The sequence below is a fragment of the Lethenteron reissneri genome, chromosome 50 (assembly GCF_015708825.2).
Source record: "Lethenteron reissneri isolate LAM-NWPU_2019-01 chromosome 50, ASM1570882v1, whole genome shotgun sequence".
Classification (NCBI taxonomy): domain Eukaryota; kingdom Metazoa; phylum Chordata; class Hyperoartia; order Petromyzontiformes; family Petromyzontidae; genus Lethenteron; species Lethenteron reissneri.
The window spans coordinates 3,415,800-3,436,774 of record NC_083828.1 but is presented as its reverse complement, the minus strand read 5'-3'; the positions used below and the strand labels follow the sequence as shown (position 1 = coordinate 3,436,774).

The 20,975-nt window shown below is 49.2% G+C and overlaps 1 protein-coding gene across 2 annotated transcripts; it reads left to right on the top strand.

Annotated features, from left to right (window-relative positions):
- The first annotated feature begins 2,522 nt into the window (after positions 1–2,522).
- On the top strand, positions 2,523–20,197 carry GKAP1 (G kinase anchoring protein 1). 2 transcript variants are annotated; one of them, XM_061572622.1, is made up of 9 exons: positions 2,523–4,226; positions 6,515–6,691; positions 8,133–8,210; positions 11,795–11,954; positions 12,462–12,727; positions 13,415–13,478; positions 14,088–14,158; positions 14,575–14,652; positions 15,271–20,197. In XM_061572622.1, the coding sequence occupies exons 1-9, from the start codon at positions 3,972–3,974 to the stop codon at positions 15,310–15,312; spliced, it is 1,191 nt and encodes a 396-aa protein (XP_061428606.1). In that variant the 5' UTR covers positions 2,523–3,971; the 3' UTR covers positions 15,313–20,197. The 2 variants fall into 2 exon arrangements, with proteins under 2 accessions (XP_061428606.1, XP_061428605.1); XM_061572621.1 differs by having other exon boundaries at positions 15,268–20,197.
- Positions 20,198–20,975: the final 778 nt, after the last annotated feature.

Here is a 20,975-nt window from a genome sequence, read left to right as displayed (position 1 = left end):
AGAGAGACAAAGGTGGGTGGGGGGGGGTCTCACCATCCAGCATACAGACAGGTGGGGGGGGGGTCCTCACTCATCCAGCAGTAGAGAGACAAAGGTGGGTGGGGGGGGGGGTCCTCACTCATCCAGCAGTAGAGAGACAAAGGTGGGTGGGGGGGGTCCTCACTCATCCAGCAGTAGAGAGACAAAGGTGGGTGGGGGGGGGTCTCACTCATCCAGCAGTAGAGAGACAAAGGTGGGTGGGGGGGGGTCCTCACTCATCCAGCAGTAGAGAGACAAAGGCGGGTGGGGGGGGGTCCTCACTCATCCAGCAGTAGAGAGACAAAGGCGGGTGGGGGGGGATCCTCACTCATCCAGCAGTAGAGAGACAAAGGCGGGTGGGGGGGGGTCCTCACTCATCCAGCAGTAGAGAGACAAAGGTGGGTGGGGGGGGGTCCTCACTCATCCAGCAGTAGAGAGACAAAGGCGGGTGGGGGGGGGTCCTCACTCATCCAGCAGTAGAGAGACAAAGGCGGGTGGGGGGGGGTCCTCACTCATGCCAGCAGTAGAGAGACAAAGGCGGGTGGGGGGGGGGGTCCTCACTCATCCAGCAGTAGAGAGACAAAGGCGGGCGGGGGGGAGGTCTTCACTCATCCAGCAGTAGAGACACAAAGGTGGGTGGGTGGGGGTCCTCACTCATCCAGCAGTAGAGAGACAAAGGCGGGTGGGGGGGGGTCCTCACTCATCCAGCAGTAGAGAGACAAAGGCGGGCGGGGGGGGGGTCTTCACTCATCCAGCAGTAGAGAGACAAAGGCGGGTGGGGGGGGGTCCTCACTCATCCAGCAGTAGAGAGACAAAGGCGGGGGGGGGGGGTCCTCACTAATCCAGCAGTAGAGAGACAAAGGCGGGTGGGGGGGGGTCCTCACTCATCCAGCAGTAGAGAGACAAAGGCGGGTGGGGGGGGGTCCTCACTCATCCAGCAGTAGAGAGACAAAGGCGGGTGGGGGGGGGTCCTCACTCATCCAGCAGTAGAGAGACAAAGGCGGGTGGGGGGGGGTCTTCACTCATCCAGCAGTAGAGAGACAAAGGCGGGTGGGGGGGGGGTCCTCACTCATCCAGCAGTAGAGAGACAAAGGTGGGTGGGGGGGTCCTCACTCATCCAGCAGTAGAGAGACAAAGGTGGGTGGGGGGGGGGTCTTCACTCATCCAGCAGTAGAGAGACAAAGGTGGGTGGGGGGGGGGGGCCTCACTCATCCAGCAGTAAAGAGACAAAGGCGGGTGGGGGGGGGGGTCCTCACTCATCCAGCAGTAGAGAGACAAAGGCGGGTGGGGGGGGGGTCCTCACTCATCCAGCAGTAGAGAGACAAAGGCGGGTGGTGGGGGGGTCCTCACTCATTCAGCAGTAGAGAGACAAAGGTGGGTGGGGGGGGGGTCCTCACTCATCCAGCAGTAGAGAGACAAAGGCGGGTGGGGGGGGGTCCTCACTCATCCAGCAGTAGAGAGACAAAGGCGGGTGGGGGGGGGGTCCTCACTCATCCAGCAGTAGAGAGACAAAGGCGGGTGGGGGGGGGCCCTCACCCCTCCAGCAGTAGAGAGACAAAGGCGGGTGGGGGGGGGGTCCTCACTCATCCAGCAGTAGAGAGACAAAGGTGGGTGGGGGGGGTCCTCACTCATCCAGCAGTAGAGAGACAAAGGTGGGTGGGGGGGGGTCCTCACTCATCCAGCAGTAGAGAGACAAAGGCGGGTGGGGGGGGGATCCTCACTCATCCAGCAGTAGAGAGACAAAGGCGGGTGGGGGGGGGTCCTCACTCATCCAGCAGTAGAGAGACAAAGGCGGGTGGGGGGGGGTCCTCACTCATCCAGCAGTAGAGAGACAAAGGTGGGTGGGGGGGGGGGTCCTCACTCATCCAGCAGTAGAGAGACAAAGGCGGGTGGGGGGGGGTCCTCACTCATCCAGCAGTAGAGAGGACAAAGGCGGGTGGGGGGGGGGTCCTCACTCATCCAGCAGTAGAGAGGACAAAGGCGGGTGGGGGGGGGGTCCTCACTCATCCAGCAGTAGAGAGACAAAGGTGGGTGGGGGGGGGGTCCTCACTCATCCAGCAGTAGAGAGACAAAGGCGGGTGGGGGGGGGTCCTCACTCATCCAGCAGTAGAGAGACAAAGGCGGGTGGGGGGGTCACTCATCCAGCAGTAGAGAGACAAAGGCGGGTGGGGGGGGGTCCTCACTCATCCAGCAGTAGAGAGACAAAGGTGGGTGGGGGGGGTCCTCACTCATCCAGCAGTAGAGAGACAAAGGCGGGTGGGGGAGGGTCCTCACTCATCCAGCAGTAGAGAGACAAAGGCGGGTGGGGGGGGTCCTCACTCATCCAGCAGTAGAGAGACAAAGGTGGGTGGGGGGGGGGGTCCTCACTCATCCAGCAGTAGAGAGACAAAGGCGGGTGGGGGAGGGTCCTCACTCATCCAGCAGTAGAGAGGCCACGCCTCTCTGCACGCGTCACGTGCCACGGATCCGGTTCCGCTGCTGCGCCAGACCCCCTGGGATCCGGATCCTGAGGCCTAGTCATCAGCTAGTCCCACTCCGTGCGTCCTCCCCTCCTCGGCTGTCTCTGCGCTCTAACATCGCTCGCTTGTTTAGGTCGTTGTCGTTGTTGTTGTTATTGTTGTTGTTGTTTACATTGTGCGTTCTGATTACAAACAACGTTTTTGTTTTTACTTGTGCCGTGCGCAGTAGCAGCAGCAGTAGCAGCATTTATCGGCGCGTATAGCCGCGTCTCGTGGTGACTGTCAGTGTTGTTTGTGGTGGTTGTTGTTGTTGTTTGTGGTGGTGGTGGTTGTTGTTGTTTGTGGTGGTGGTTGTTGTTGTTTGTGGTGGTTGTTGTTTGTGGTGGTTGTGGTTGTTTGTGGTGGTGGTGGTTGTTTGTGGTTGTTGTTGTTTGTGGTGGTGGTGGTTGTTGTTGTTTGTGGTGGTGGTGGTTGTTGTTGTTTGTGGTTGTTGTTGTTTGTGGTGGTGGTGGTTGTTGTTGTTTGTGGTGGTGGTTGTTGTTGTTGTTTGTGGTGGTGGTGGTTGTTGTTGTTTGTGGTGGTTGTTGTTTGTGGTGGTGGTGGTTGTTGTTGTGTGTGGTTGTTGTTGTTTGTGGTTGTGGTTGTTGTTTGTGGTGGTTGTTGTTGTTTGTGGTGGTGGTTGTTGTTGTGTGTGGTGGTGGTTGTTGTTGTTGTTTGTGGTGGTGGTGGTTGTTGTTGTTTGTGGTGGTTGTTGTTTGTGGTGGTGGTGGTTGTTGTTGTGTGTGGTTGTTGTTGTTTGTGGTTGTTGTTGTTGTTTGTGGTGGTTGTTGTTGTTTGTGGTGGTGGTGGTGGTGGTTGTTTGTGGTGGTGGTTGTGTCCGCCAGCAAAGGGGTCGCTTGGCTATAAACGCATCGCAGGCGGTCGTGGGTTTTGTTGCTTCAGTGGTGCTTAGTTGCCGTGGTGGTTTGTGAGGCTTTCGAGTTGCTGCTGCTGCTGTTGTTGCTGTCTCGTCAACGTTGGAGGTCTAGGACTGTTAAACCAAGTTGTTATACATCCCACAAGGGGGAGGTTTAGCGACTTTGTGAGATCTCCGCGAGGTTTTCATGCTGTAGAGTTAAACCTCGGCGAGGTCTAGGACTGTTAAACCAAGTTGTTATACATCCCACAAGGGGGAGGTTTAGCGACTTTGTGAGGTCTCCGCGAGGATTTGATGCTGTAGAATTAAACCTCGGCGAGGTCTAGGACTGCGTCTTAAGGGAGGTTTAGTGTTGTTAAACCCCGGCGAGGCTTAAGTAGAATCGTGTCCCAACAAAGTGTGGTTTAAGGCAGAGTCGAGTTGAACCCTAAGGTCGTGTCAACCAAAGGGAGACGTCGTGCAAAACCGAGCGTTAAACCTTAAGTAGGTTTTTTGTTTTGTTTTAAAAAAAGCGTCGCCTCGCATCTAAGGAAGCCCTTTCATTCGAGGTCAAGTTTGCCCTTCGACTGAGGCTCATCATGGCCAGCATCATCCCGGCGAGCAAGCTGCGATTCGCCGTGCTGGGCGTGGAGGGCGACTCCTCGTCAGGCTCGGATGGCGATGAAGACGGGGTCCACCACGGCACGAGGAAGGATGGAGGAGGACGTGGTGGTGGTGGTGCAGGACGAGGAGGGGTTGCACGGGGAGATGGAGGGGCAGGTGGAGCTGCTGGCGAGAAGAAGCGGGCGAGGAAGAAGAAGAAAAAGGAAAAGATGATCGAGCAGACCAACGAGGTCCATTGCACGTGGTGTTTGCATGGTGGTGATGGTGGTGTTGTTGAGGCTGCTATTGTAGGCGTGATGTGGGCACGATTAGTGTTCTTAAGCACTGCTGTCCCTAGACCCAACCCTAAAGCCTAAGGCCCAACTCCCTAAAGCCTAACCCTTAAAGCCGAAACTTTTTAACGCTAAAAGCCTGACCCATTTTTAAAATCCTTTATATTAAGTTCACTTGCTTGCTTGCTTGCGCGCGTACGACCGTGCAAATCTTTCGGTCGTTTTTTAACCCACTTCCGGTGATCCAATCGAGCTGACATTTTCCACACAGACTCGTTGTGCGTGACAATTAATTTTCGTGAAAATTTTTTGTCAAAAATGTTACACTATTTAGGGAAAAAAAAGATATTTCGTGATTTTTTTTCCAAAATTTTACACTGTTTAGGGAAAACAAATCAAATATTTAATTACCAATTGCTTAATGCTGCCAGACAATCATCTGACCCATAGGTGGCAGCCATCTCAAGCCAGAGGACGAGAGGACTCTAGCCGCCACGCATATAAAGGATTTATAGTGAAAAACTTTGTTTTTACGGGTTAATTTTTTTCCAAGTGATAAGCAACTTCGTTGAGCTATCATTTGTGGCCAGATCGCTTCTGAAAAGAAGAGCTATCCAGCTCAGTGGGACTTACCTGGTATTGTAATATAAAATGTTTTTAGTCATTTTCAGAAACCTATCACCTAAACCATTATCTCTATACTTGACACCGTAACTCGAAATCCTAACCGTAAGCGTTACACCTAACCCAGAACTCTTACCCTGAAGCCTAAAACCACTCAATCCCAACCTCTAAATTAATATACTCAACCCGAAACTCTTAACTCAACGCCTAACACATTAACCTTAACATCCGAATGCGAACTCCCAAACCCTAAACTCTTAACCCCATTTATTTACAAGGAGTAGTGCCAGAGCCGACACCTTTGGTGAAACCAACTTCCCTTTTTTCTCTTGGTATGTTGTGTTTCAGTTGTGTACTGTACATTGCATTGAGCATATTTCACGTTGCATTTGTTTTCCGATAACACGTAAACGTTTCAAATAGTTTACAATATTACATTGTATTGTCCTTCATAAAAAACATTTACTTTTTGGAGGATGCTGTTGTTACCTAATGGTGAGGACTGGACTCGCAATGCACGTTTCAATTTCCTTGCGTGGCGCTTGAAAAAATTGGCAAAAAAAACTCGCCCACCTCAGTCCACCCAGCAATACGAGTAGGTAAAGTGTGCGTTCTTATGATCCTTTTTAAGATGTCTAGCCACCGTTGAAGAGTAGACGATATTGGCTCACTTAGCTTCAGTGGAAAGAGCCTTCTCCCAGCAGTGGCAGATGAAAGAAATTGCAGGGCTGCACCTTTAACCGTATCGATGGCTTGTTGCATACGAGACTTGAGGTCTTCATCCAACAGTGGGTGGATCACGAGTGATAATGATGCCGTACCACTTTATGGTAAATCATCAGTGTTTTTTATGGAGAGATTGACTCCTTTATGGGCAATATGGAATTCCCACTACTGGTTTAGACCTCCCAATGAATATGAGCAGCACCCAAAATATCCTACAGCATAGAAGCGTTTTTAATTTTATTTCATTGTAAACTTCTTGGTTTTAGAGGTGCAAACATTTCAATGTATGGTGGCGTAATATAATCGGTTAATTTTACATGTAGGCTTTTGCGACCGATATGAAAAAAAAATTGGTTTTGATCTCGTCAATGTCAATGTGTCATACACCTACTTACAACCTAAGGGTGGTCATGTGAACAGAATGTGCCAATTTATTACTACTTTAGCACACCGTGTGTCTTAGCAAACCCACAACATTTACAATCGAGTACGACGTTTCACTGGTGCTTACAACCAGCATCATCAGGCAATTAATAATAATGATATTTTTTAAAGTGCCGTAACGTGACCCAGGGTGCATACGTACAATTAGCGCATAGTTAATGCAATTTACCAAATCACCCAGAGCAGGGGTCGGAAACCGAAATAACAATGAAGCATTTTTTTCGAATTTCGGTAACAACAACAAAATCATTGAAGAGCCGCAATGCATGCGAATACGAGACTGTCCTTAAAACGATGCTTAAAGAGCCGCATGCGGCTCCGGAGATACAGGTTGCCGACCCGTGACCCAGAGTGTGCCCAATCTTGTCAGATCTCGGTCGTGTCTGCATAGTGCTTGGATGGGCAACCGCCGTAATGTTCGTGTGTGTGTGTGACCTGCGCTGTGCGAGCAGCTGAGGAACCTGGCCTTTAAGAAGCTACCCGTGCGTCCAGCGGTCCGTGTGGAGGGCGACGCGTCGTCACCGCATGCCCAGCCCGACTCCCAGAAGCCCAACGGGGAGCAGCGCTCCAACGGGGAGCGCAGTCTGGTGGCTGACGGCGTGCCAGACGAAGGCACCTGCGGACAGCTGGTGCGCTTGAATTGCGAATCTAATAAAAGACAAAGCTCTCCCCCCCCATATAGCCTTAACAGACTGTTGGGGCAAGTGCTGCTAGCAAGCACCCTATGAAGGCCCGTACGGCAGAGGTCGCAATCGGGTACCCGTTTGCGACCCTGGTGCGGCCGAGTACGGGTAGGCCGTGAGTCACTGGTGAGTAACCGTTTGTCACTCATTTCCCAACGCCTTGTCTCTTCTCACAATTCAAATTCCTAGAATCAACCCACCCGCGCCAGCAACATGGCTTCATCCCAGAGGTCGCAATCGGGTACCCGATACCCGGCCGGATACGGGTAGCCGGGTATCGGGTAGGGTACGGGTACCCGTTTGCGACCCTGGTGCGGCCGGGTACGGGTATGGGTAAGGAATCAAAACCCGTTTGCGACCTCTGCCGTACGGCACACGAGGGGGTGGGTGACCAGCACCCCCCGCCTGGCCTCCTTTGTCTCACCAGTGGCGATGTTTATACATTGCATTAGGTACTTGTGAGACTGAGTCGACCTAGGGAAGACTCAGGACCGGTTAAGCTATTTGTCACCGAACTTGGGTCGCCAGGTTCGTAGCGCAGCGCGCTAACCACTACGCCACTGACCAATTATTACACAGATTCACACTCGTATGGTGTTTGCGAAACATATTTGCAGATGATTTGACTGGCGGCATATCTTTCCTGTGACCGGAAATTGGTCAGTAATGTTCATATGCTAATGTATATTGGTTGGTAAGTGACTGAGCCAGTGGACGCCTTCAGGAATAGCTTCATAGTGATTATGTGAAGTTCTTCCACCGCATGATGGAAGCGGGCAGTGGTGTTACCGTGTGATCTGTGGTGTGAGATTGGTGACAAGTTGCACCGTGGCATATTTTTTTAAATAACCGCATCTGCCATGCGATGTTCTGATATTGTTCAGTACAGGTCTCGTAGATTGATTATTGCGGTGCCTTATTTGCAATTCCTATTAAGATCCTTTGCAGTAAGGTCCTTGGCACTGTTTTCCATGAGGTTATTTGTATTTATGTGAAACTTCTTTAGCACCACACCCCAGCTCTTGTTTCCCTTGCAGGCCTGGGACCATTAGTTGAATGTCCCCCCCCCTCCGTCCTTCCCTTATCCCTTTCCTCCCCCAGAGCGGCTCCCTGATGTGATTCCTTTGTGTGAAAGAGGTGATAGCTGTATACCCCCCCACACCCGCGGTTCAATTGCCCCCCCCCGTCTTATATAGATCGGGTCTGAGGTCTCCCGAGTTGATACCCATCCGTTTTTTTTGTCACCTTAAGCATGGTTATGGGGCCTCTGTTTTTGTTTCATAACATCCAAAAATAAATAACTTCCTACCACACTGGTCAGCCCCACAGGGCTGGGGCTTAATTAAATGATTCCTTAATTGAATGTCGTGTTGTGCACTATTCACAGGACACGTTGGAATCTTTTGATGCCGACCTTCAAAGAGCTCTCCGGCTCAGCAAGATGGAGTACGAGTTTCAAAAGACGGTACGTGCTGTGAAAAATATTTGTATGAAAAAAAAATGCGTGTGCGTGTAGCTTTTCACCCCACGTTGTGTTTCTGCGTGTGCTGTCGATAACCACTGCACAGCGTGGAGTGTATTGCTTCGTGGCAGTATGGTCCTGGAAGGTGACATTACTGGATTTGCAAAGTCACTTCAGTGCCCTCTTGTTTTCACACCACGGCCACACCACTTGTGTGCCCTGCATAGAGTTCCTCATATGGCAAATGGAAGTGTTTAGTCCTCAGCTGGAATAAGCGAATCAGTGAATGTTAAAGTTTTAAATGAGTAAAAGCTTTGTGAAATGAAAAGTAAAATGTGCAGTCATTGGTGATCGGGCTGAGACCATCAACTTGCTGCACTGGAGAATCTGGTTTAATCACGGATTTCTGCCTGAATTCAACCCCAGCGTATATCGTGCTGGCCCAGTAGTTTTCTGAACCACCTCTACAACTTACACTCAGACCTCCTTTACCAGTGGCAAAATATAGTATTAGGTTTTTACCCTTTAAACTGGTACAAAACTGACACCTTTATACAAGGCATCATGTTTGCAATAACCATAACACAAGCAGTCAAAATGCAAACATAAAGAAACAACTCTGATGATAATGATATGCACTGTCCTTGAAGTTGATTGGTCCACACCCGCGACAGCTTTTCTTAGAGCCTAGTCTCCATTGGTGTTGGACCAGATGACGGCAAAAGGCATACAACTCAAAGACAGCGCACTATCAGAGTATTGAGAGCTCGGGGTAAGCATTTACACTATGAGACCTCCTTTACCAGTGGCAAAATAATGTACCAGTTTAAAGGGTAAAAACTTAATACTATATTTTGCCACTGGTAAAGGAGGTCTCATAGTGTAAATGCTTACCCAGAGCTCTCAATACTCTGATAGTGCGCTGTCTTTGTGCAAATTAGACCTGTAGATGATTATCGGCCACGTTCAAGCCACGGCTGAGCCTTACAAAGGGTGAGAAATGTAAGATGGGGATACACGTAGGCTGGCTACATCTGCATCCCTTCCCGCGCCTGCAATTCTGTATATGGTTAGGTATCAGAAGTCTTATTATTTCCGGCTCAAATGAGCATTGGTGCGGTGCTTCCTGTGTACACCCCTAAGGCAGCAGTTTAAATTCTACATTCATATACTAAACTTTTTAATTTTACCAGGTGAGGCCCACTGAGCTGCACAGCTCTTTTTCAAAAGCGACCTGGACAAAAATGATAGCTCAACGAAGTGGCTTATCATGTTGGAAGTATACAGCAGCCAAATACACTTAAGCGCATGTTTTGTAAATGTAGAGGGGAAAAAAGTGGAGCAGCCAGAAAAAATCCACGCGACCACGGCGAGAAAGACATGCATTCTACAAATATACAGCAGCAGGCGTCATGGTCGGAATCGAACCCACGACCTCCTGCGTACCAGGCGAGGTAATTAGAGACCTCGCAACCGTGGCGCCATGGCTATCCTGCAAAGTGTGATTTTTTTGTTTTCTTGACCTCACATGGATGATGATGATGGGCTAAGTCAACTCCCAACCAGGATTCAACTCACAACCTACCGATTGCGAGCCCCTCGCTTTGCCACTGAGGGTTCAGGCTAGCGGGGTTGGGGGGGGGGGGTGTTTCGCATTGCATAGCAAAGAAGATAAATTTGCAGCTGCATCGGACTAACCTGTCGCCGCCTGCCTCAAAAACCCAGCAGGGAGCAGCCTTTTAGAGTGGAAGATGCCTATTAAATACGACCAACATACCCGCTGATTAGCTTGAACAATACAGCAGCACACTCCAGCTTGGGAAATAAGCTTTGCTTTGCGAGGATGTAATGATTCATTTCGTGCTTATAATGGTCAGTAATTTGTGATGTAAATGTGCAGCCCTGGAATAGTTCACTGCCAGCACTGGTGGAAAGGGCTTCCACTGGAGAGCCCCTCTAGAGGGTATTTGAAGTGTTGGGGGTACCCACACTTTACCCCACCACACGTGAGCTGCCAATCGACTAACTGTGGTGTACTCCTTCATACTGCTGGGTGCACGTGCGAGGGGTTTTAAGAAACTCGCGCCCCCATTGTTTCAACTGCCGCGCCGGGAGATGGAATCGAACCGGTGACCTCTGGGTTGCAAGTCCGGTGTTCTAACGATTACATCACTGTGGCAGCTCCCACTGCTTGATGTATGCTGGACATAACTTATTCGTGGAAACCTTGCAGCCACTACGGATTATACGTGCACCGCGGTGGCGAAAAGACAATTGATTTATGACTCAACGAAGGCCCATGTTCTTCGTCACGGCTTGGCTCAGGCTTGGCTCTGCCTAAAGTGAGCTGGCACAAAGCAATGCTTAACTTGAGCCAGGTCTAAGCATGGTCCCAGCCATGCTCAGGATATTCCTGAGTGGAGCCTGAACCAGGCCATGGCTGAGCTGCTCAGGCTTGAGCCGAGTTATGACTAAATATTGTACGCCCTGATGTTTTTGTGTCTTGGGCATCTTCCGCTGAATGATTAGAATCCTAAATGTGTCTCGGTTGAACTAGTGGATCTGATTGTGACCCACGCTAGCATTTTTGAAATAACCCTGCACCTATTGTTTGAGAGCGTAACACATAGTAACATTTGGTCAGCTTCTTTCCTGGTTTTACATAAAGATCCTTATTGTTGCAAATGCGAATGGAAATTAAAAGCTATGGGCACTTGCAGTTTTTATTTCTGAAAGGCACAACATGGACATCTTCAGCTGCTGCTTCCAGTCAATAAAGTGTGTCCCTGCTCAAACGAGTGGTGGGCAGTGCTCATTTCCATTGGCGGCCCCCGAGCTGCGAGCGGAAATTCCACATTCCCCAACTGGGGCACCGTGCGATGTCCACCGTGGACGCAAAAGGGGTGGACCCCTGCACCTGGTGGCATGATTTGCCGAGTAGCCCAGCAACTGAAATTCGAACTCTTGCGATCGTGTGTTAAGTGCTCTGCCCACAGAATGTCTTTAAACGCTGTCTTTAAACACCACATTTATCTTGATAAGTCAGACCTTTTCGTAAAGGATACAGTATGAAGTTGCTACTCAAGTGAATCTAATGTCTATAATCTGCACGTGTTAGCACATCCGTGTGTTCCTCTTTGTCTCACAATGTAATCCTGGGATGTGGTGATAAGAGGGGCAATTATGATGCGGTTTCGTGGTGCTCTCCGTATTATTGGGCACGATTTATTTACTATTTTTATTTTACCAGGTAAGACCCCCTGAGCTTCATAGCTCTTTTTCAGACGCAACCTGGCCACAAATGATAGCTCAACGAAGTGGCTTATTATTGCGTGGAAATTTATAGCAACCAGATACTCTAAATGCATTTTAATTCTAAATGTGGAGGGAAAAACCGGAGGACCCAGGGAAACATCCATGCGACCATAAGGAGAACATGCAATCTCCAGATAATATACAGGCGTCGGGGGTCGGGATCGAATCCACGACCTCCTGCATACCAGGCGAGGGAGTTAACATCTCACCACCGCGGTACCCCATGACCTCTTGATCGTGATCTTCCCCCGTGCGTGATTGATCGCGCGCAGCAAGGGGTCGTCGATCCAGACGGAGTCCCTCGGGTCCCCAATCGGAAGGAGCGTCGCAAGCTCCTCCAGGAGGCGCGTGACCGCGACCCCAGGATGGTGGAGGTGCTGCTGCCTCCCGAACCCACGCCGGCGCACGCTGCCCAGACGGACGGCGCCGCAGGTAACGGGCACACCGATGGCTCTGCCCGTGTCCCATCATGCACAGTCGTAGGAGTCGGGGGCACGTGGTGGTGGTGGTGATGATGATGTTGTAATGGGCCGGTTTGTAACCCTGGCGAGGTCCTCCGCGGTGCGTGGCTCGGAGCAGGAGATGCTCCATGGGCTGTGGCTCTCCTCAGTCACGTGCATCGGGGTCGTTAAGAGTAAACCCTCTCCCACATATTGGTTATATACCTACTGATCCCCGTTCAAAGTAAGTGGGTGGGTGGGTAAGTGGGTGGGTGGGTGAGTGAATGAGTGGGTGGGTGAATGAGTGTGTGGGTGGGTAAGTGAGTGAGCGGGTGGATGGGTGGGCGGGCGAGTAAGTGAATGGGTGACTTGCTGAGTGGGTGGGCAGGTACATACAGAGACGGAATAAATACATAAAATAAAACTACAGAGTCTTGATATCGTGCCGCTGTGTCCTCCCCTCCTTTCCCCCAATTCTTACGTGGTTTTGCCCTCCCAGACGCACCGAGTGGCGGCGGCAGCAGCAGCACCAACAGCAGCAGGGCTGCTGACAAGAGTCGGGGCGGCTCTCGGGGTGGCTCCGGTTCTGCGGCAGCGGCGGCGGCGCCGTCGTGCAGGGGCGCCGCCGAGGAGCCCCCGGCGGAGCGCGCAGCGCGGCTTCCGAGCCCCGTCCTGGAGACGGTGAGGATCGAGCAGCTCAAGGACGGCCTGGAGAAGAAGGACAAGGAGATCGCCGACCTGAAGGTGGTCACCGCTGAGTGGGAGGTGAATTCTCGCACCACTGACGCCACTATCAGCGCCCGCTGTCGATGAATGTGTCACGAGTGGTGGCCCTGTGGCTTTTTGGGAGCATTGGTGTTAATGAGGATAAACAATGTTTGTTTGTTGTGTACGGTAATTCCGCTTTCAGCGAAGTAGTTCCTGAAAAGTGCCGTGTAGAATTAGTGTGTGTATATATATGCGTCATAACGGCGCGCGCTCCGCGTTGCGCGAAAGTGCTTCCCCAATATAAGAACCGCGCTACAGCGAAAACGCACCGGGTGAAACACGCGTTAAGCGTGGACTTACCGTATTTAATCTGTTTTTTAAATCCTTTATATTAAGTTCACTTGCTTGCTTGCTTGCGCGCTTACGACCGTGCAAATCTTTCGGTCGTTTTTTAACCCACTTCCCGTGATCCAATCGAGCTGACATTTTGCACACAGGCTCGTTGTGCGTGACAATTTATTTTCGTGAAAAATTTGTTCCAAAATTTTACACTTTTTAGGAAATATTAATTATATTTAATTATCAAATGCTTAATGGTGGCAGGCAATCATCTGACCTATAGGTGGCAACAATCTCAAGCCAGAGGACGAGAGGACTCTAGCCGCCACGCATATAAAGGATTTATAGTGAAAAACTTTGTTTTTACGGCTTAATTTTTTTTTCTTACCCTCTGCTCCTTTGCAGGTGAAGTTCAAGGAGGTGAAGAAGCGGAACGCACAGCTGCTGTACATGCTGCAGCAAGGAGAAAGTAAGGCTGCGTTCATCACCACGCTGCCGTCTTGTAGCACACTAACACTGGGATGCAGATTGGCAGCATGGTGGTGCGAGTGAACAGCGAGCCGAGGTTTCGTTTCTGCGTCTTCACCGCTGAGACGACGCAGGGTGGATGGTCTACGATCCTTGTCGCCGTTTCCACTGAGAATTGTCAAAGGGGATCTCCGTAATAGAGGTTTTTGGGTTAGCTCGCGTAAATATAAATGTGTCGTTAAACCCGCCATCACCCGACACAGCCAAGTAGTGAGGTTTTACGCGACAAACCTTAATAATTAGCTATGTCGGGTGGTGGAGGGTTTAACGACACATATTTCCTCGATCTAACCCAAAAACCTCCGTTATGGATAATATTGATCGCAAAAGCCGAAGTGTACAACTGGAGATCTCCGCGCTGCCCTTTTTTGCAGCCGTGCTCCGCTTGCCAGATCTTGTTGGGTTCTCGCTCGCGAAGCGTTCCTCCCGGCATTGACAGGCCCGCCGGGGAGAACCCGCCTTGCACGTGCCGCGCTTTGCGGCGAGCGTAGATCGAGAGTCGCAGCGCGCACCCCTCGCCCCCCTCCTTGTCGTTGCTGTGTCGTCGCAGTGAAGGAGAAGTCTGACGTGCTCTTGCAAGTCGAGGAGCTGACCAACATAAAGAACGAGCTCACACAGCAGGTCAGACCGCGTGTGGGTTATTGTCGCACTTCCAAACCATTAAGCGTTTATTTTCCATACTTAATTTGGAGCTTTCGTGACTGCAGAAATTACTCTCTGGTCACGTATAAAGAGAAAATGATAAATTAAATACTAGCATACGACGTTTTGATTGCAACACAAGCAATCATCGTCAGGTATAAATGAAATAGAAACACAAATCTACCCAGGTAGGGTGTTGACTGTTATGTTATCCGACTCTCTGTTGTATTACATTACATTTCTAAGTATACTAGATTTGTGTTTCTATTTCATTTATACCTGATGCTGATTGCTTGTGTTGCAATCGAAATGTGCTCCGGGCTGAAAGCCACACAGTGCCACCGTGTTGCAATTGGTAGACGGAGCAGAAACCAACGGCTTGTTTTGCGACGCAGGTCTCCGACCTCCACACTGCTCTGGAACAAGAGAGGTCGAAGGTGAAAACACTACAAGCGGAGCTCGTGAAACACCAGGTAAAACACGGGAGGGGAGCAAGTTGACCGTTTATAAATAGCGCTCGGCAAGAGAACAACTCTATCGATTCTGTCGCGTCGCGTCAAACTTGCGTCTCTTGCTACACAATTTCCAGTGGAAAAATGTTGGCCCTCAAAATACTGGTGAACCGAAAACAATGTGTTTGTATGTGTGTACGTGGCCTTTATTATATATGTGTGGAGAGCGGTAATGGCTTTGCTCCGAACCCAGTGACCCGAGTTTTGATTCCCATTCACGGCCAATAACAATGACTAATCATCTGAACCGGTCCTGGGCCTCCGTTGGGTCGACTGCCTCAAATGAGTACCTGGTGTGATGTGTAAATATCGCCGCTAAGAACAATACGGTGCTCGAGCGTGGTGCTGGCCAACCCACACCCCCTCTTGTGTCATGTTCGCATTCATGGGTGCTACTCGCTAACAGCACTTGCACCAAAAGTTTGTGAAGTCTATATGGGGGGGATCTATGTCTCGGTTATTGCTTAACGTAATTGACAAACACGAGAGAGTCGATCAATGGGGAGGGACCATGCCTGCGTGCATTGACCTGCGGTCGACGCTTTCGATCCTCGAACTTTTGTTTTTATCTTGCAGCAGGGAGGGAAGAAAATAAGAAAAGCTTCAGAGAGTGAACACTGATCTCGGGCAACACGGATGAAACAGCACTCGCAGCTTCCTAGGCTGGACGGAGTGCAACGGTGGTTATTTTTACACGTTGCGTTACCCCTCAATCCAGGGACCGAACTTCCGAAGTTGAATTTCTTTCGCGTTTCCACGGCACAACGGGTGCATTGTGCCAGCTTTGTTTTATTTTGTTATCGTTACACGCGGCCTCTTGAGTGTGTAACGTGGGACTGTGTAAGCTCACGTGCGATTCACGCAGAAAGATGTAGCACGAGTGCCCTGTGAGTGGCAAAGGGGAGGTGTGCCGGTGCATTTGGCGGCGAGGGTTTACTCCGGGTGGCCCGGGATGTGACGAGTCATCGGTGCGTACGGAACAACCGTAGCGTGTTGCAATAAAATGCTGCGGCAGTTCATTTCCAAAGGCACAAAACACTACGCCTGTCTCAAGTTTGTTTTTATTAAAGCTAAGTTGTACCTCATCAACCCGGTTAAATGCGACTTTTGGTGCAAGTGCTGTTAGCGAGTAGCACCCATGAATGCGAACATGACACAAGAGGGGGTGTGGGTTGGCCAGCACCACGCTCGAGCACCGTATTGTTCCTAGCGGCGATATTTACACATCACACCAGGTACTCATTTGAGGCAGTCGACCCAACGGAGGCCCAGGACCGGTTCAGATGATTAGTCATTGTTATTGGCCGTGAATGGGAATCAAAACTCGGGTCACTGGGTTCGGAGCAAAGCCATTACCGCTCTCCACACATATATATTAGATCCCGTGGCGTTTTTTTCAAAATAGGGGGGGGTAGGCCTTGCGTGCCATTGTCATGGCCCAAATTTGGCAAGCTTCAAGCAAATCTTCTTGCATTTTACTGAATTGTAACAACCAAATAACAACATCGCCCCCGACTGACAGACTATGCCCGTTTGCAGGCCGGTACTCAATCTTTGCTGTCTATCTCTGTTCCTTCTCCTTGTGCTCAATCCTCGCTTTCGCTCTTTCGATCTCCTTGTCCCCCTTAACTGGAACAAACTTCCCCGCAACACATTAACCAGGCACCGACACTCGCTAAGTTTACGCTCTTCACTAAAACCGTATTTTTTGTTCCCTAGCTCACCCCACGACCCCCCTTAATCTCCCCCTCATAACCACCACCGTTACTGTTCCCATCTTCATATTCTCATTATACGGCTATCACTCATTCCCCATTCATTAAATCCATTCGTCATCATTTACTGTCGTCGATTTCGCTTTCACCTAATTCACGCGTCACAGATTTGCCCCCCCCCCCCCCCCATTGCTTCCTCCCATCTGTTCCATTCACCTCGTCTCCACCATCACATTCATATGTACCATTGTTAATTCTGCATAAAGCGCCTTCGATAAGGCGGTTTATTAATTATTTGAAGGTAGGAGAAGATACTGCTTCACCTTGTGCCGCACGGGGACAGCTGCCATCAGGGGGTCCCCTAGGCGCACTAATCGAGAGAGGGACTACATTTGGACATTGGAATGATCGAGTTGTGATGCAAGGCGCCTCGCGACATTTTAGCGGAGGATACATGTACATTCCTGAATCCTTAAGTTGTGAGCACGGTTTTTTCGCGGCTTTTTACCATTGCTAATATACTCATGGCTCGAGGCCACCAGTGGAGAGGCTGAGCACTGCCTATAATCCCTCGTGAGTGTAGAGATATTTTCACTCGTTAACATTTACTCCGGCTTGCCACCTGCTTTATAGTTGACATTGACAAATTCCGGATCCACAAAAAGGTCGCCTTTGTAAACTCCGGCGCACACAGGCTGCTGCATTGAGGGCACGTTATTACTTTTGTTAATTTGTTAAAGCGGTGCATCAATCGCCGCAACGCTTTCGGTACACGCGACAAACTTATTCCGAAGAGTCTTCCAGAAGAATGTGCGTCGCGGAGAGAAGAAGCGGGTGAAAGAGATGCGACGACTGTGAGGCCTTGAACAGGTGCTTGAAGTTTCGCGACGACAACGATAGCATGCAGGGAAACGGGGCGACCATCAACTTTAGTGAAGGTTGACTACTCGGAAGTGGAAAGGCAGTCGTGTCGTGGGTCTAATGAAGAGAATTCGTGCTCGGAGTTTAGGGAAGGTGAGGCCAGAGACGTAATGCCGGAGCAGACCACAGAGGAGATTACAACAGGGCAACATCATATCCAATCCTGTGCGATTGCTAATGTTTGTCAATGAGGAACACTGCAAACTAGGCTTCGGCAAGGTAAGGTAATTTACCCTTTTTACCGGATAAAAGGGTCCAGGGTAAAGGTGTCGACATGCCAAGGGGTAAGGTAAAGGGTAGGGTAAAGGTAGGCTCGTTGCTTTTTACCTTACCTGCTAAAGGGTAAAAATAGGGTAGAGTGATTGTATTGTGGTAATGTAAAAGCTCGGGTAAAGGTAGGCTCGTTTTTACACTTTTACCTTGCCGAGGCCTACTGCAAACCGTGAGTTAAGGTGCTCTACTACAAGTCAAAGTCCCTTCGGTGTTGACACGCGTAATGATTTATTTCAGAACAATAAAGTTTGCCTGTAGCAAGGATCGGTAAGTGGCGTGTGTTGTTGAGCAAGGCGCAACCCAAACAATGTATCGGTTGCTGCTTTGACTTCATTGACGATATCGATCCAAGTAGAAATTTGCATCTGCAATTAACAAAAAACTTGCTGAATAATCCGTGACATCTCAGCTCCAGGCTCTATGGTGCAGTGCCACTGTTGTCGATCTGACCCCCGCCCCTCCTCCCATGTGCTGAGCTCCATAGGCAAGCATGGATCACCTCCCAGCATTTGCTGTGGATGGTGACTTCAGCCAGAGATTCACGACGGGGATTCCAGCTCACACACCCACGTGTTGAGACTCCAGTGTGGCTGTTCCGTCATTAGAGGGCGCTATGGCGGTGTTCGCCTGAGAGAGTCGCTTGCAGTCAGGTTTTGCCAATAACGTTGGTCATCAAAAAAATAAAAACATTTCTGGCCTGGACTTTTGCAGCTGTTTTAGGCTAATTTCAGGGTGCTGATTCCAAATCTGATCTCAGATTTGCTCTAGCACATCTCATTTTATGCTATCGGCATACCCCATTTTAATTGATTTTACCCGAAATTAACTCACTTATGATTGCAAGTTGTCGTGAGTCAGTGACTGCGTTAGTGTTAAAATCTGGTGCTGTATTTTTAGGATAGTGTGTTTATAATATTTTATGTAGATATCCACATTTATTTAATATTATTCTTCTGCAGTTTTTATTGAAAATGCAATATTTGATATCTCAAAAACCTGATGTGATAGACAAAAACTGATGCCAGATTTGGAATCAGCACCCCAAAATTACCTTACAACCTTTGGAATACCTTATGCCAGAAAAAGTGTGTTGACCAGTGTAATGAAGCTGATGATGAATCGTCTCAGACATCCCGTGACGTCACATCTGTGAAATAACCGCGGTTTTTTTGGGTTGTGTCTACCTAGACATGGATGCCCGTGACCTTGTCCTTCGAGTATGTATGTGGAACTTCTTTTGCACCGTACTTAGCCTGCCGTGCTAATCGGTGGTTGAAGAGTGATCACCACTCGCCACTTAGCATGCAGAGTCGCCAGTTTGATTCTCATTCTGGTTGCCCACTTATGTCCTGCAGGGAATTGCCAAAGTGCAGTGTCTGCTGCATAGTGTCCTTTAAGTACCCTGCAGTGTCACCAGCAAGTGTAGGGGCCATTGCGCGCTGTTGTTGTGGCCTAAAAAAATCCGCTTCACTCACAGTTTTTATGGAACAGGATGCTGTTGGGCATGGCAAGTGGTAGGTGTTGAAACCGCTTGCTGCTGTTCGTGTGTGATGGGAATGTTGGCGGTTCGCGCACTTCATATTCTGAAGGTTGCGAGTATCAATTCCTGGCCGCCCGGTCACTTAAGCTGATCATCTCTCAAGAGGATTATCTAAATGAAAAGTTAATTCCTGGAAAGTCAACAATGGGAATTTTATTGAGAGATTGCCTCTTGCCTTCAGCATGTAGAATTTTCACCCCAAACTTGGGTGCTGCTTGCATAGGTGAAAACCGCCCCGATGCTCGTTGGAGCAGGGAGATATTATGACTTGCTTAGAACATTATGGCTCTGCTTTGCTATTGCTCTGCAATAACGGACAAGCAGGCATTCTGCCGCGAGCCTTTCGCAGGAAGAGATGGCAAAGCGAGCACAGCGTGCATGATCTTTCGGGCCGATGTCGGTGTTTTGTCCCCAGAAAAGAACAATTGGTGCAATGAAGGGGACAATATCGAGCCGAATATTGCATGAAAATATCGAAACGTTGGTACCACGTACACGGGGGTCGGCAACCAAAATAACAAGAAGAGCCTTTTTTTTCGAATTCAGTAAAAACATAAAATTATCCGCTAAGCACCTGATAAACTTCGCAAAGCGACATTCCTTCAAGGGCCGTGTGCAGTTCCGGAGTAGGCGGATGCCGACCCCCTGCATATTCAGCAAGGTTTAGGACCTAACGTTGTGACCGCGGCAGCTTCATAATTATTTCGAAGTTGTGAGCCGAAATTGGAAAAATCTGCAATGTAATTCGCACATATATGCCTGCATTACACGATTACCATTCAACTTTCTTTTGAGAAGTGAGCTTCTAGAATCAGTCATAGACGTTTCACGTTCACACCTGGCAGTGAAATTGTAATTTGGTTTATAAAATGAAAATGTTTGCTACACTCTTGAACACGCGGTGCTAGTACTGGTTACATTCTTCAATATATTTTGTACACTGCTTCCCGCAGTGTGTAAAGATTCATATTCGATTGGTAGAGACCATTTGTTCTGATTTACAGAGACACCTTAAGATGTAACGTCTCCTTTTGTAATAAATTCTTTCTTCACTTTTGTTCACGTTTGTCTTGCGAGTGGTTTGAGCCCGGTGCTTTGTGACTTTGGTAAAGTGGGGCCTAAATCGTGGGCTCCCACCAAATGATTGAATTCCACTCTCAGGTTTCCTGAGATGGATAACATTGACCAGCTCACCACAGAAAACCCATTATACAAATTAAACATGTTCTTTCTTTTAATCTGGTCGAGCTCAGGTATGAATACTTAAAATGTGCATTTTATATGGCATATAAAGCAGATGATAGACAGCGTAACATACATTATTAGGGGATTGTGTTACGTGTTATATCAAGAAAGCGCCCACCATATTTGTTATGAACACGTCCTAGGAAGAGAAAACGGTGTAGTGTGTTAAAGGTTTGGATTTCAGAATACAAATGGTAGATAGTGACTAATTTTTTTGTATTAATGTGATCAGTTTTCAATTACCAATTATTAAGTTGCACCCCAGGAATGAAGACGCACCCTAAACTTTGAAGTCAATTTGCAGAAAAAAAGTATTATAATCGTGAGAATTCGACCTCGTTGAGCAGATGATTGTGAACGTGTTGCTTTCAAATGGACAGGTGCCTTGTGGAGGATGATTATGGACGGCTGGGTGGTCACGCATCGCTGTGGAGAAGAACCGTCTTCCGGCAGGCATTTCAACTGCATTCAACCAGTCCTTCTGGGAGACAATTCTAACGGATTAGACCAGGGGTCGGAAACCAACAGGACAAGAAGAGGCATTTTTTTTCGAATTCAGTACGAAACTCGATGTTTCGGAGACGCAACTT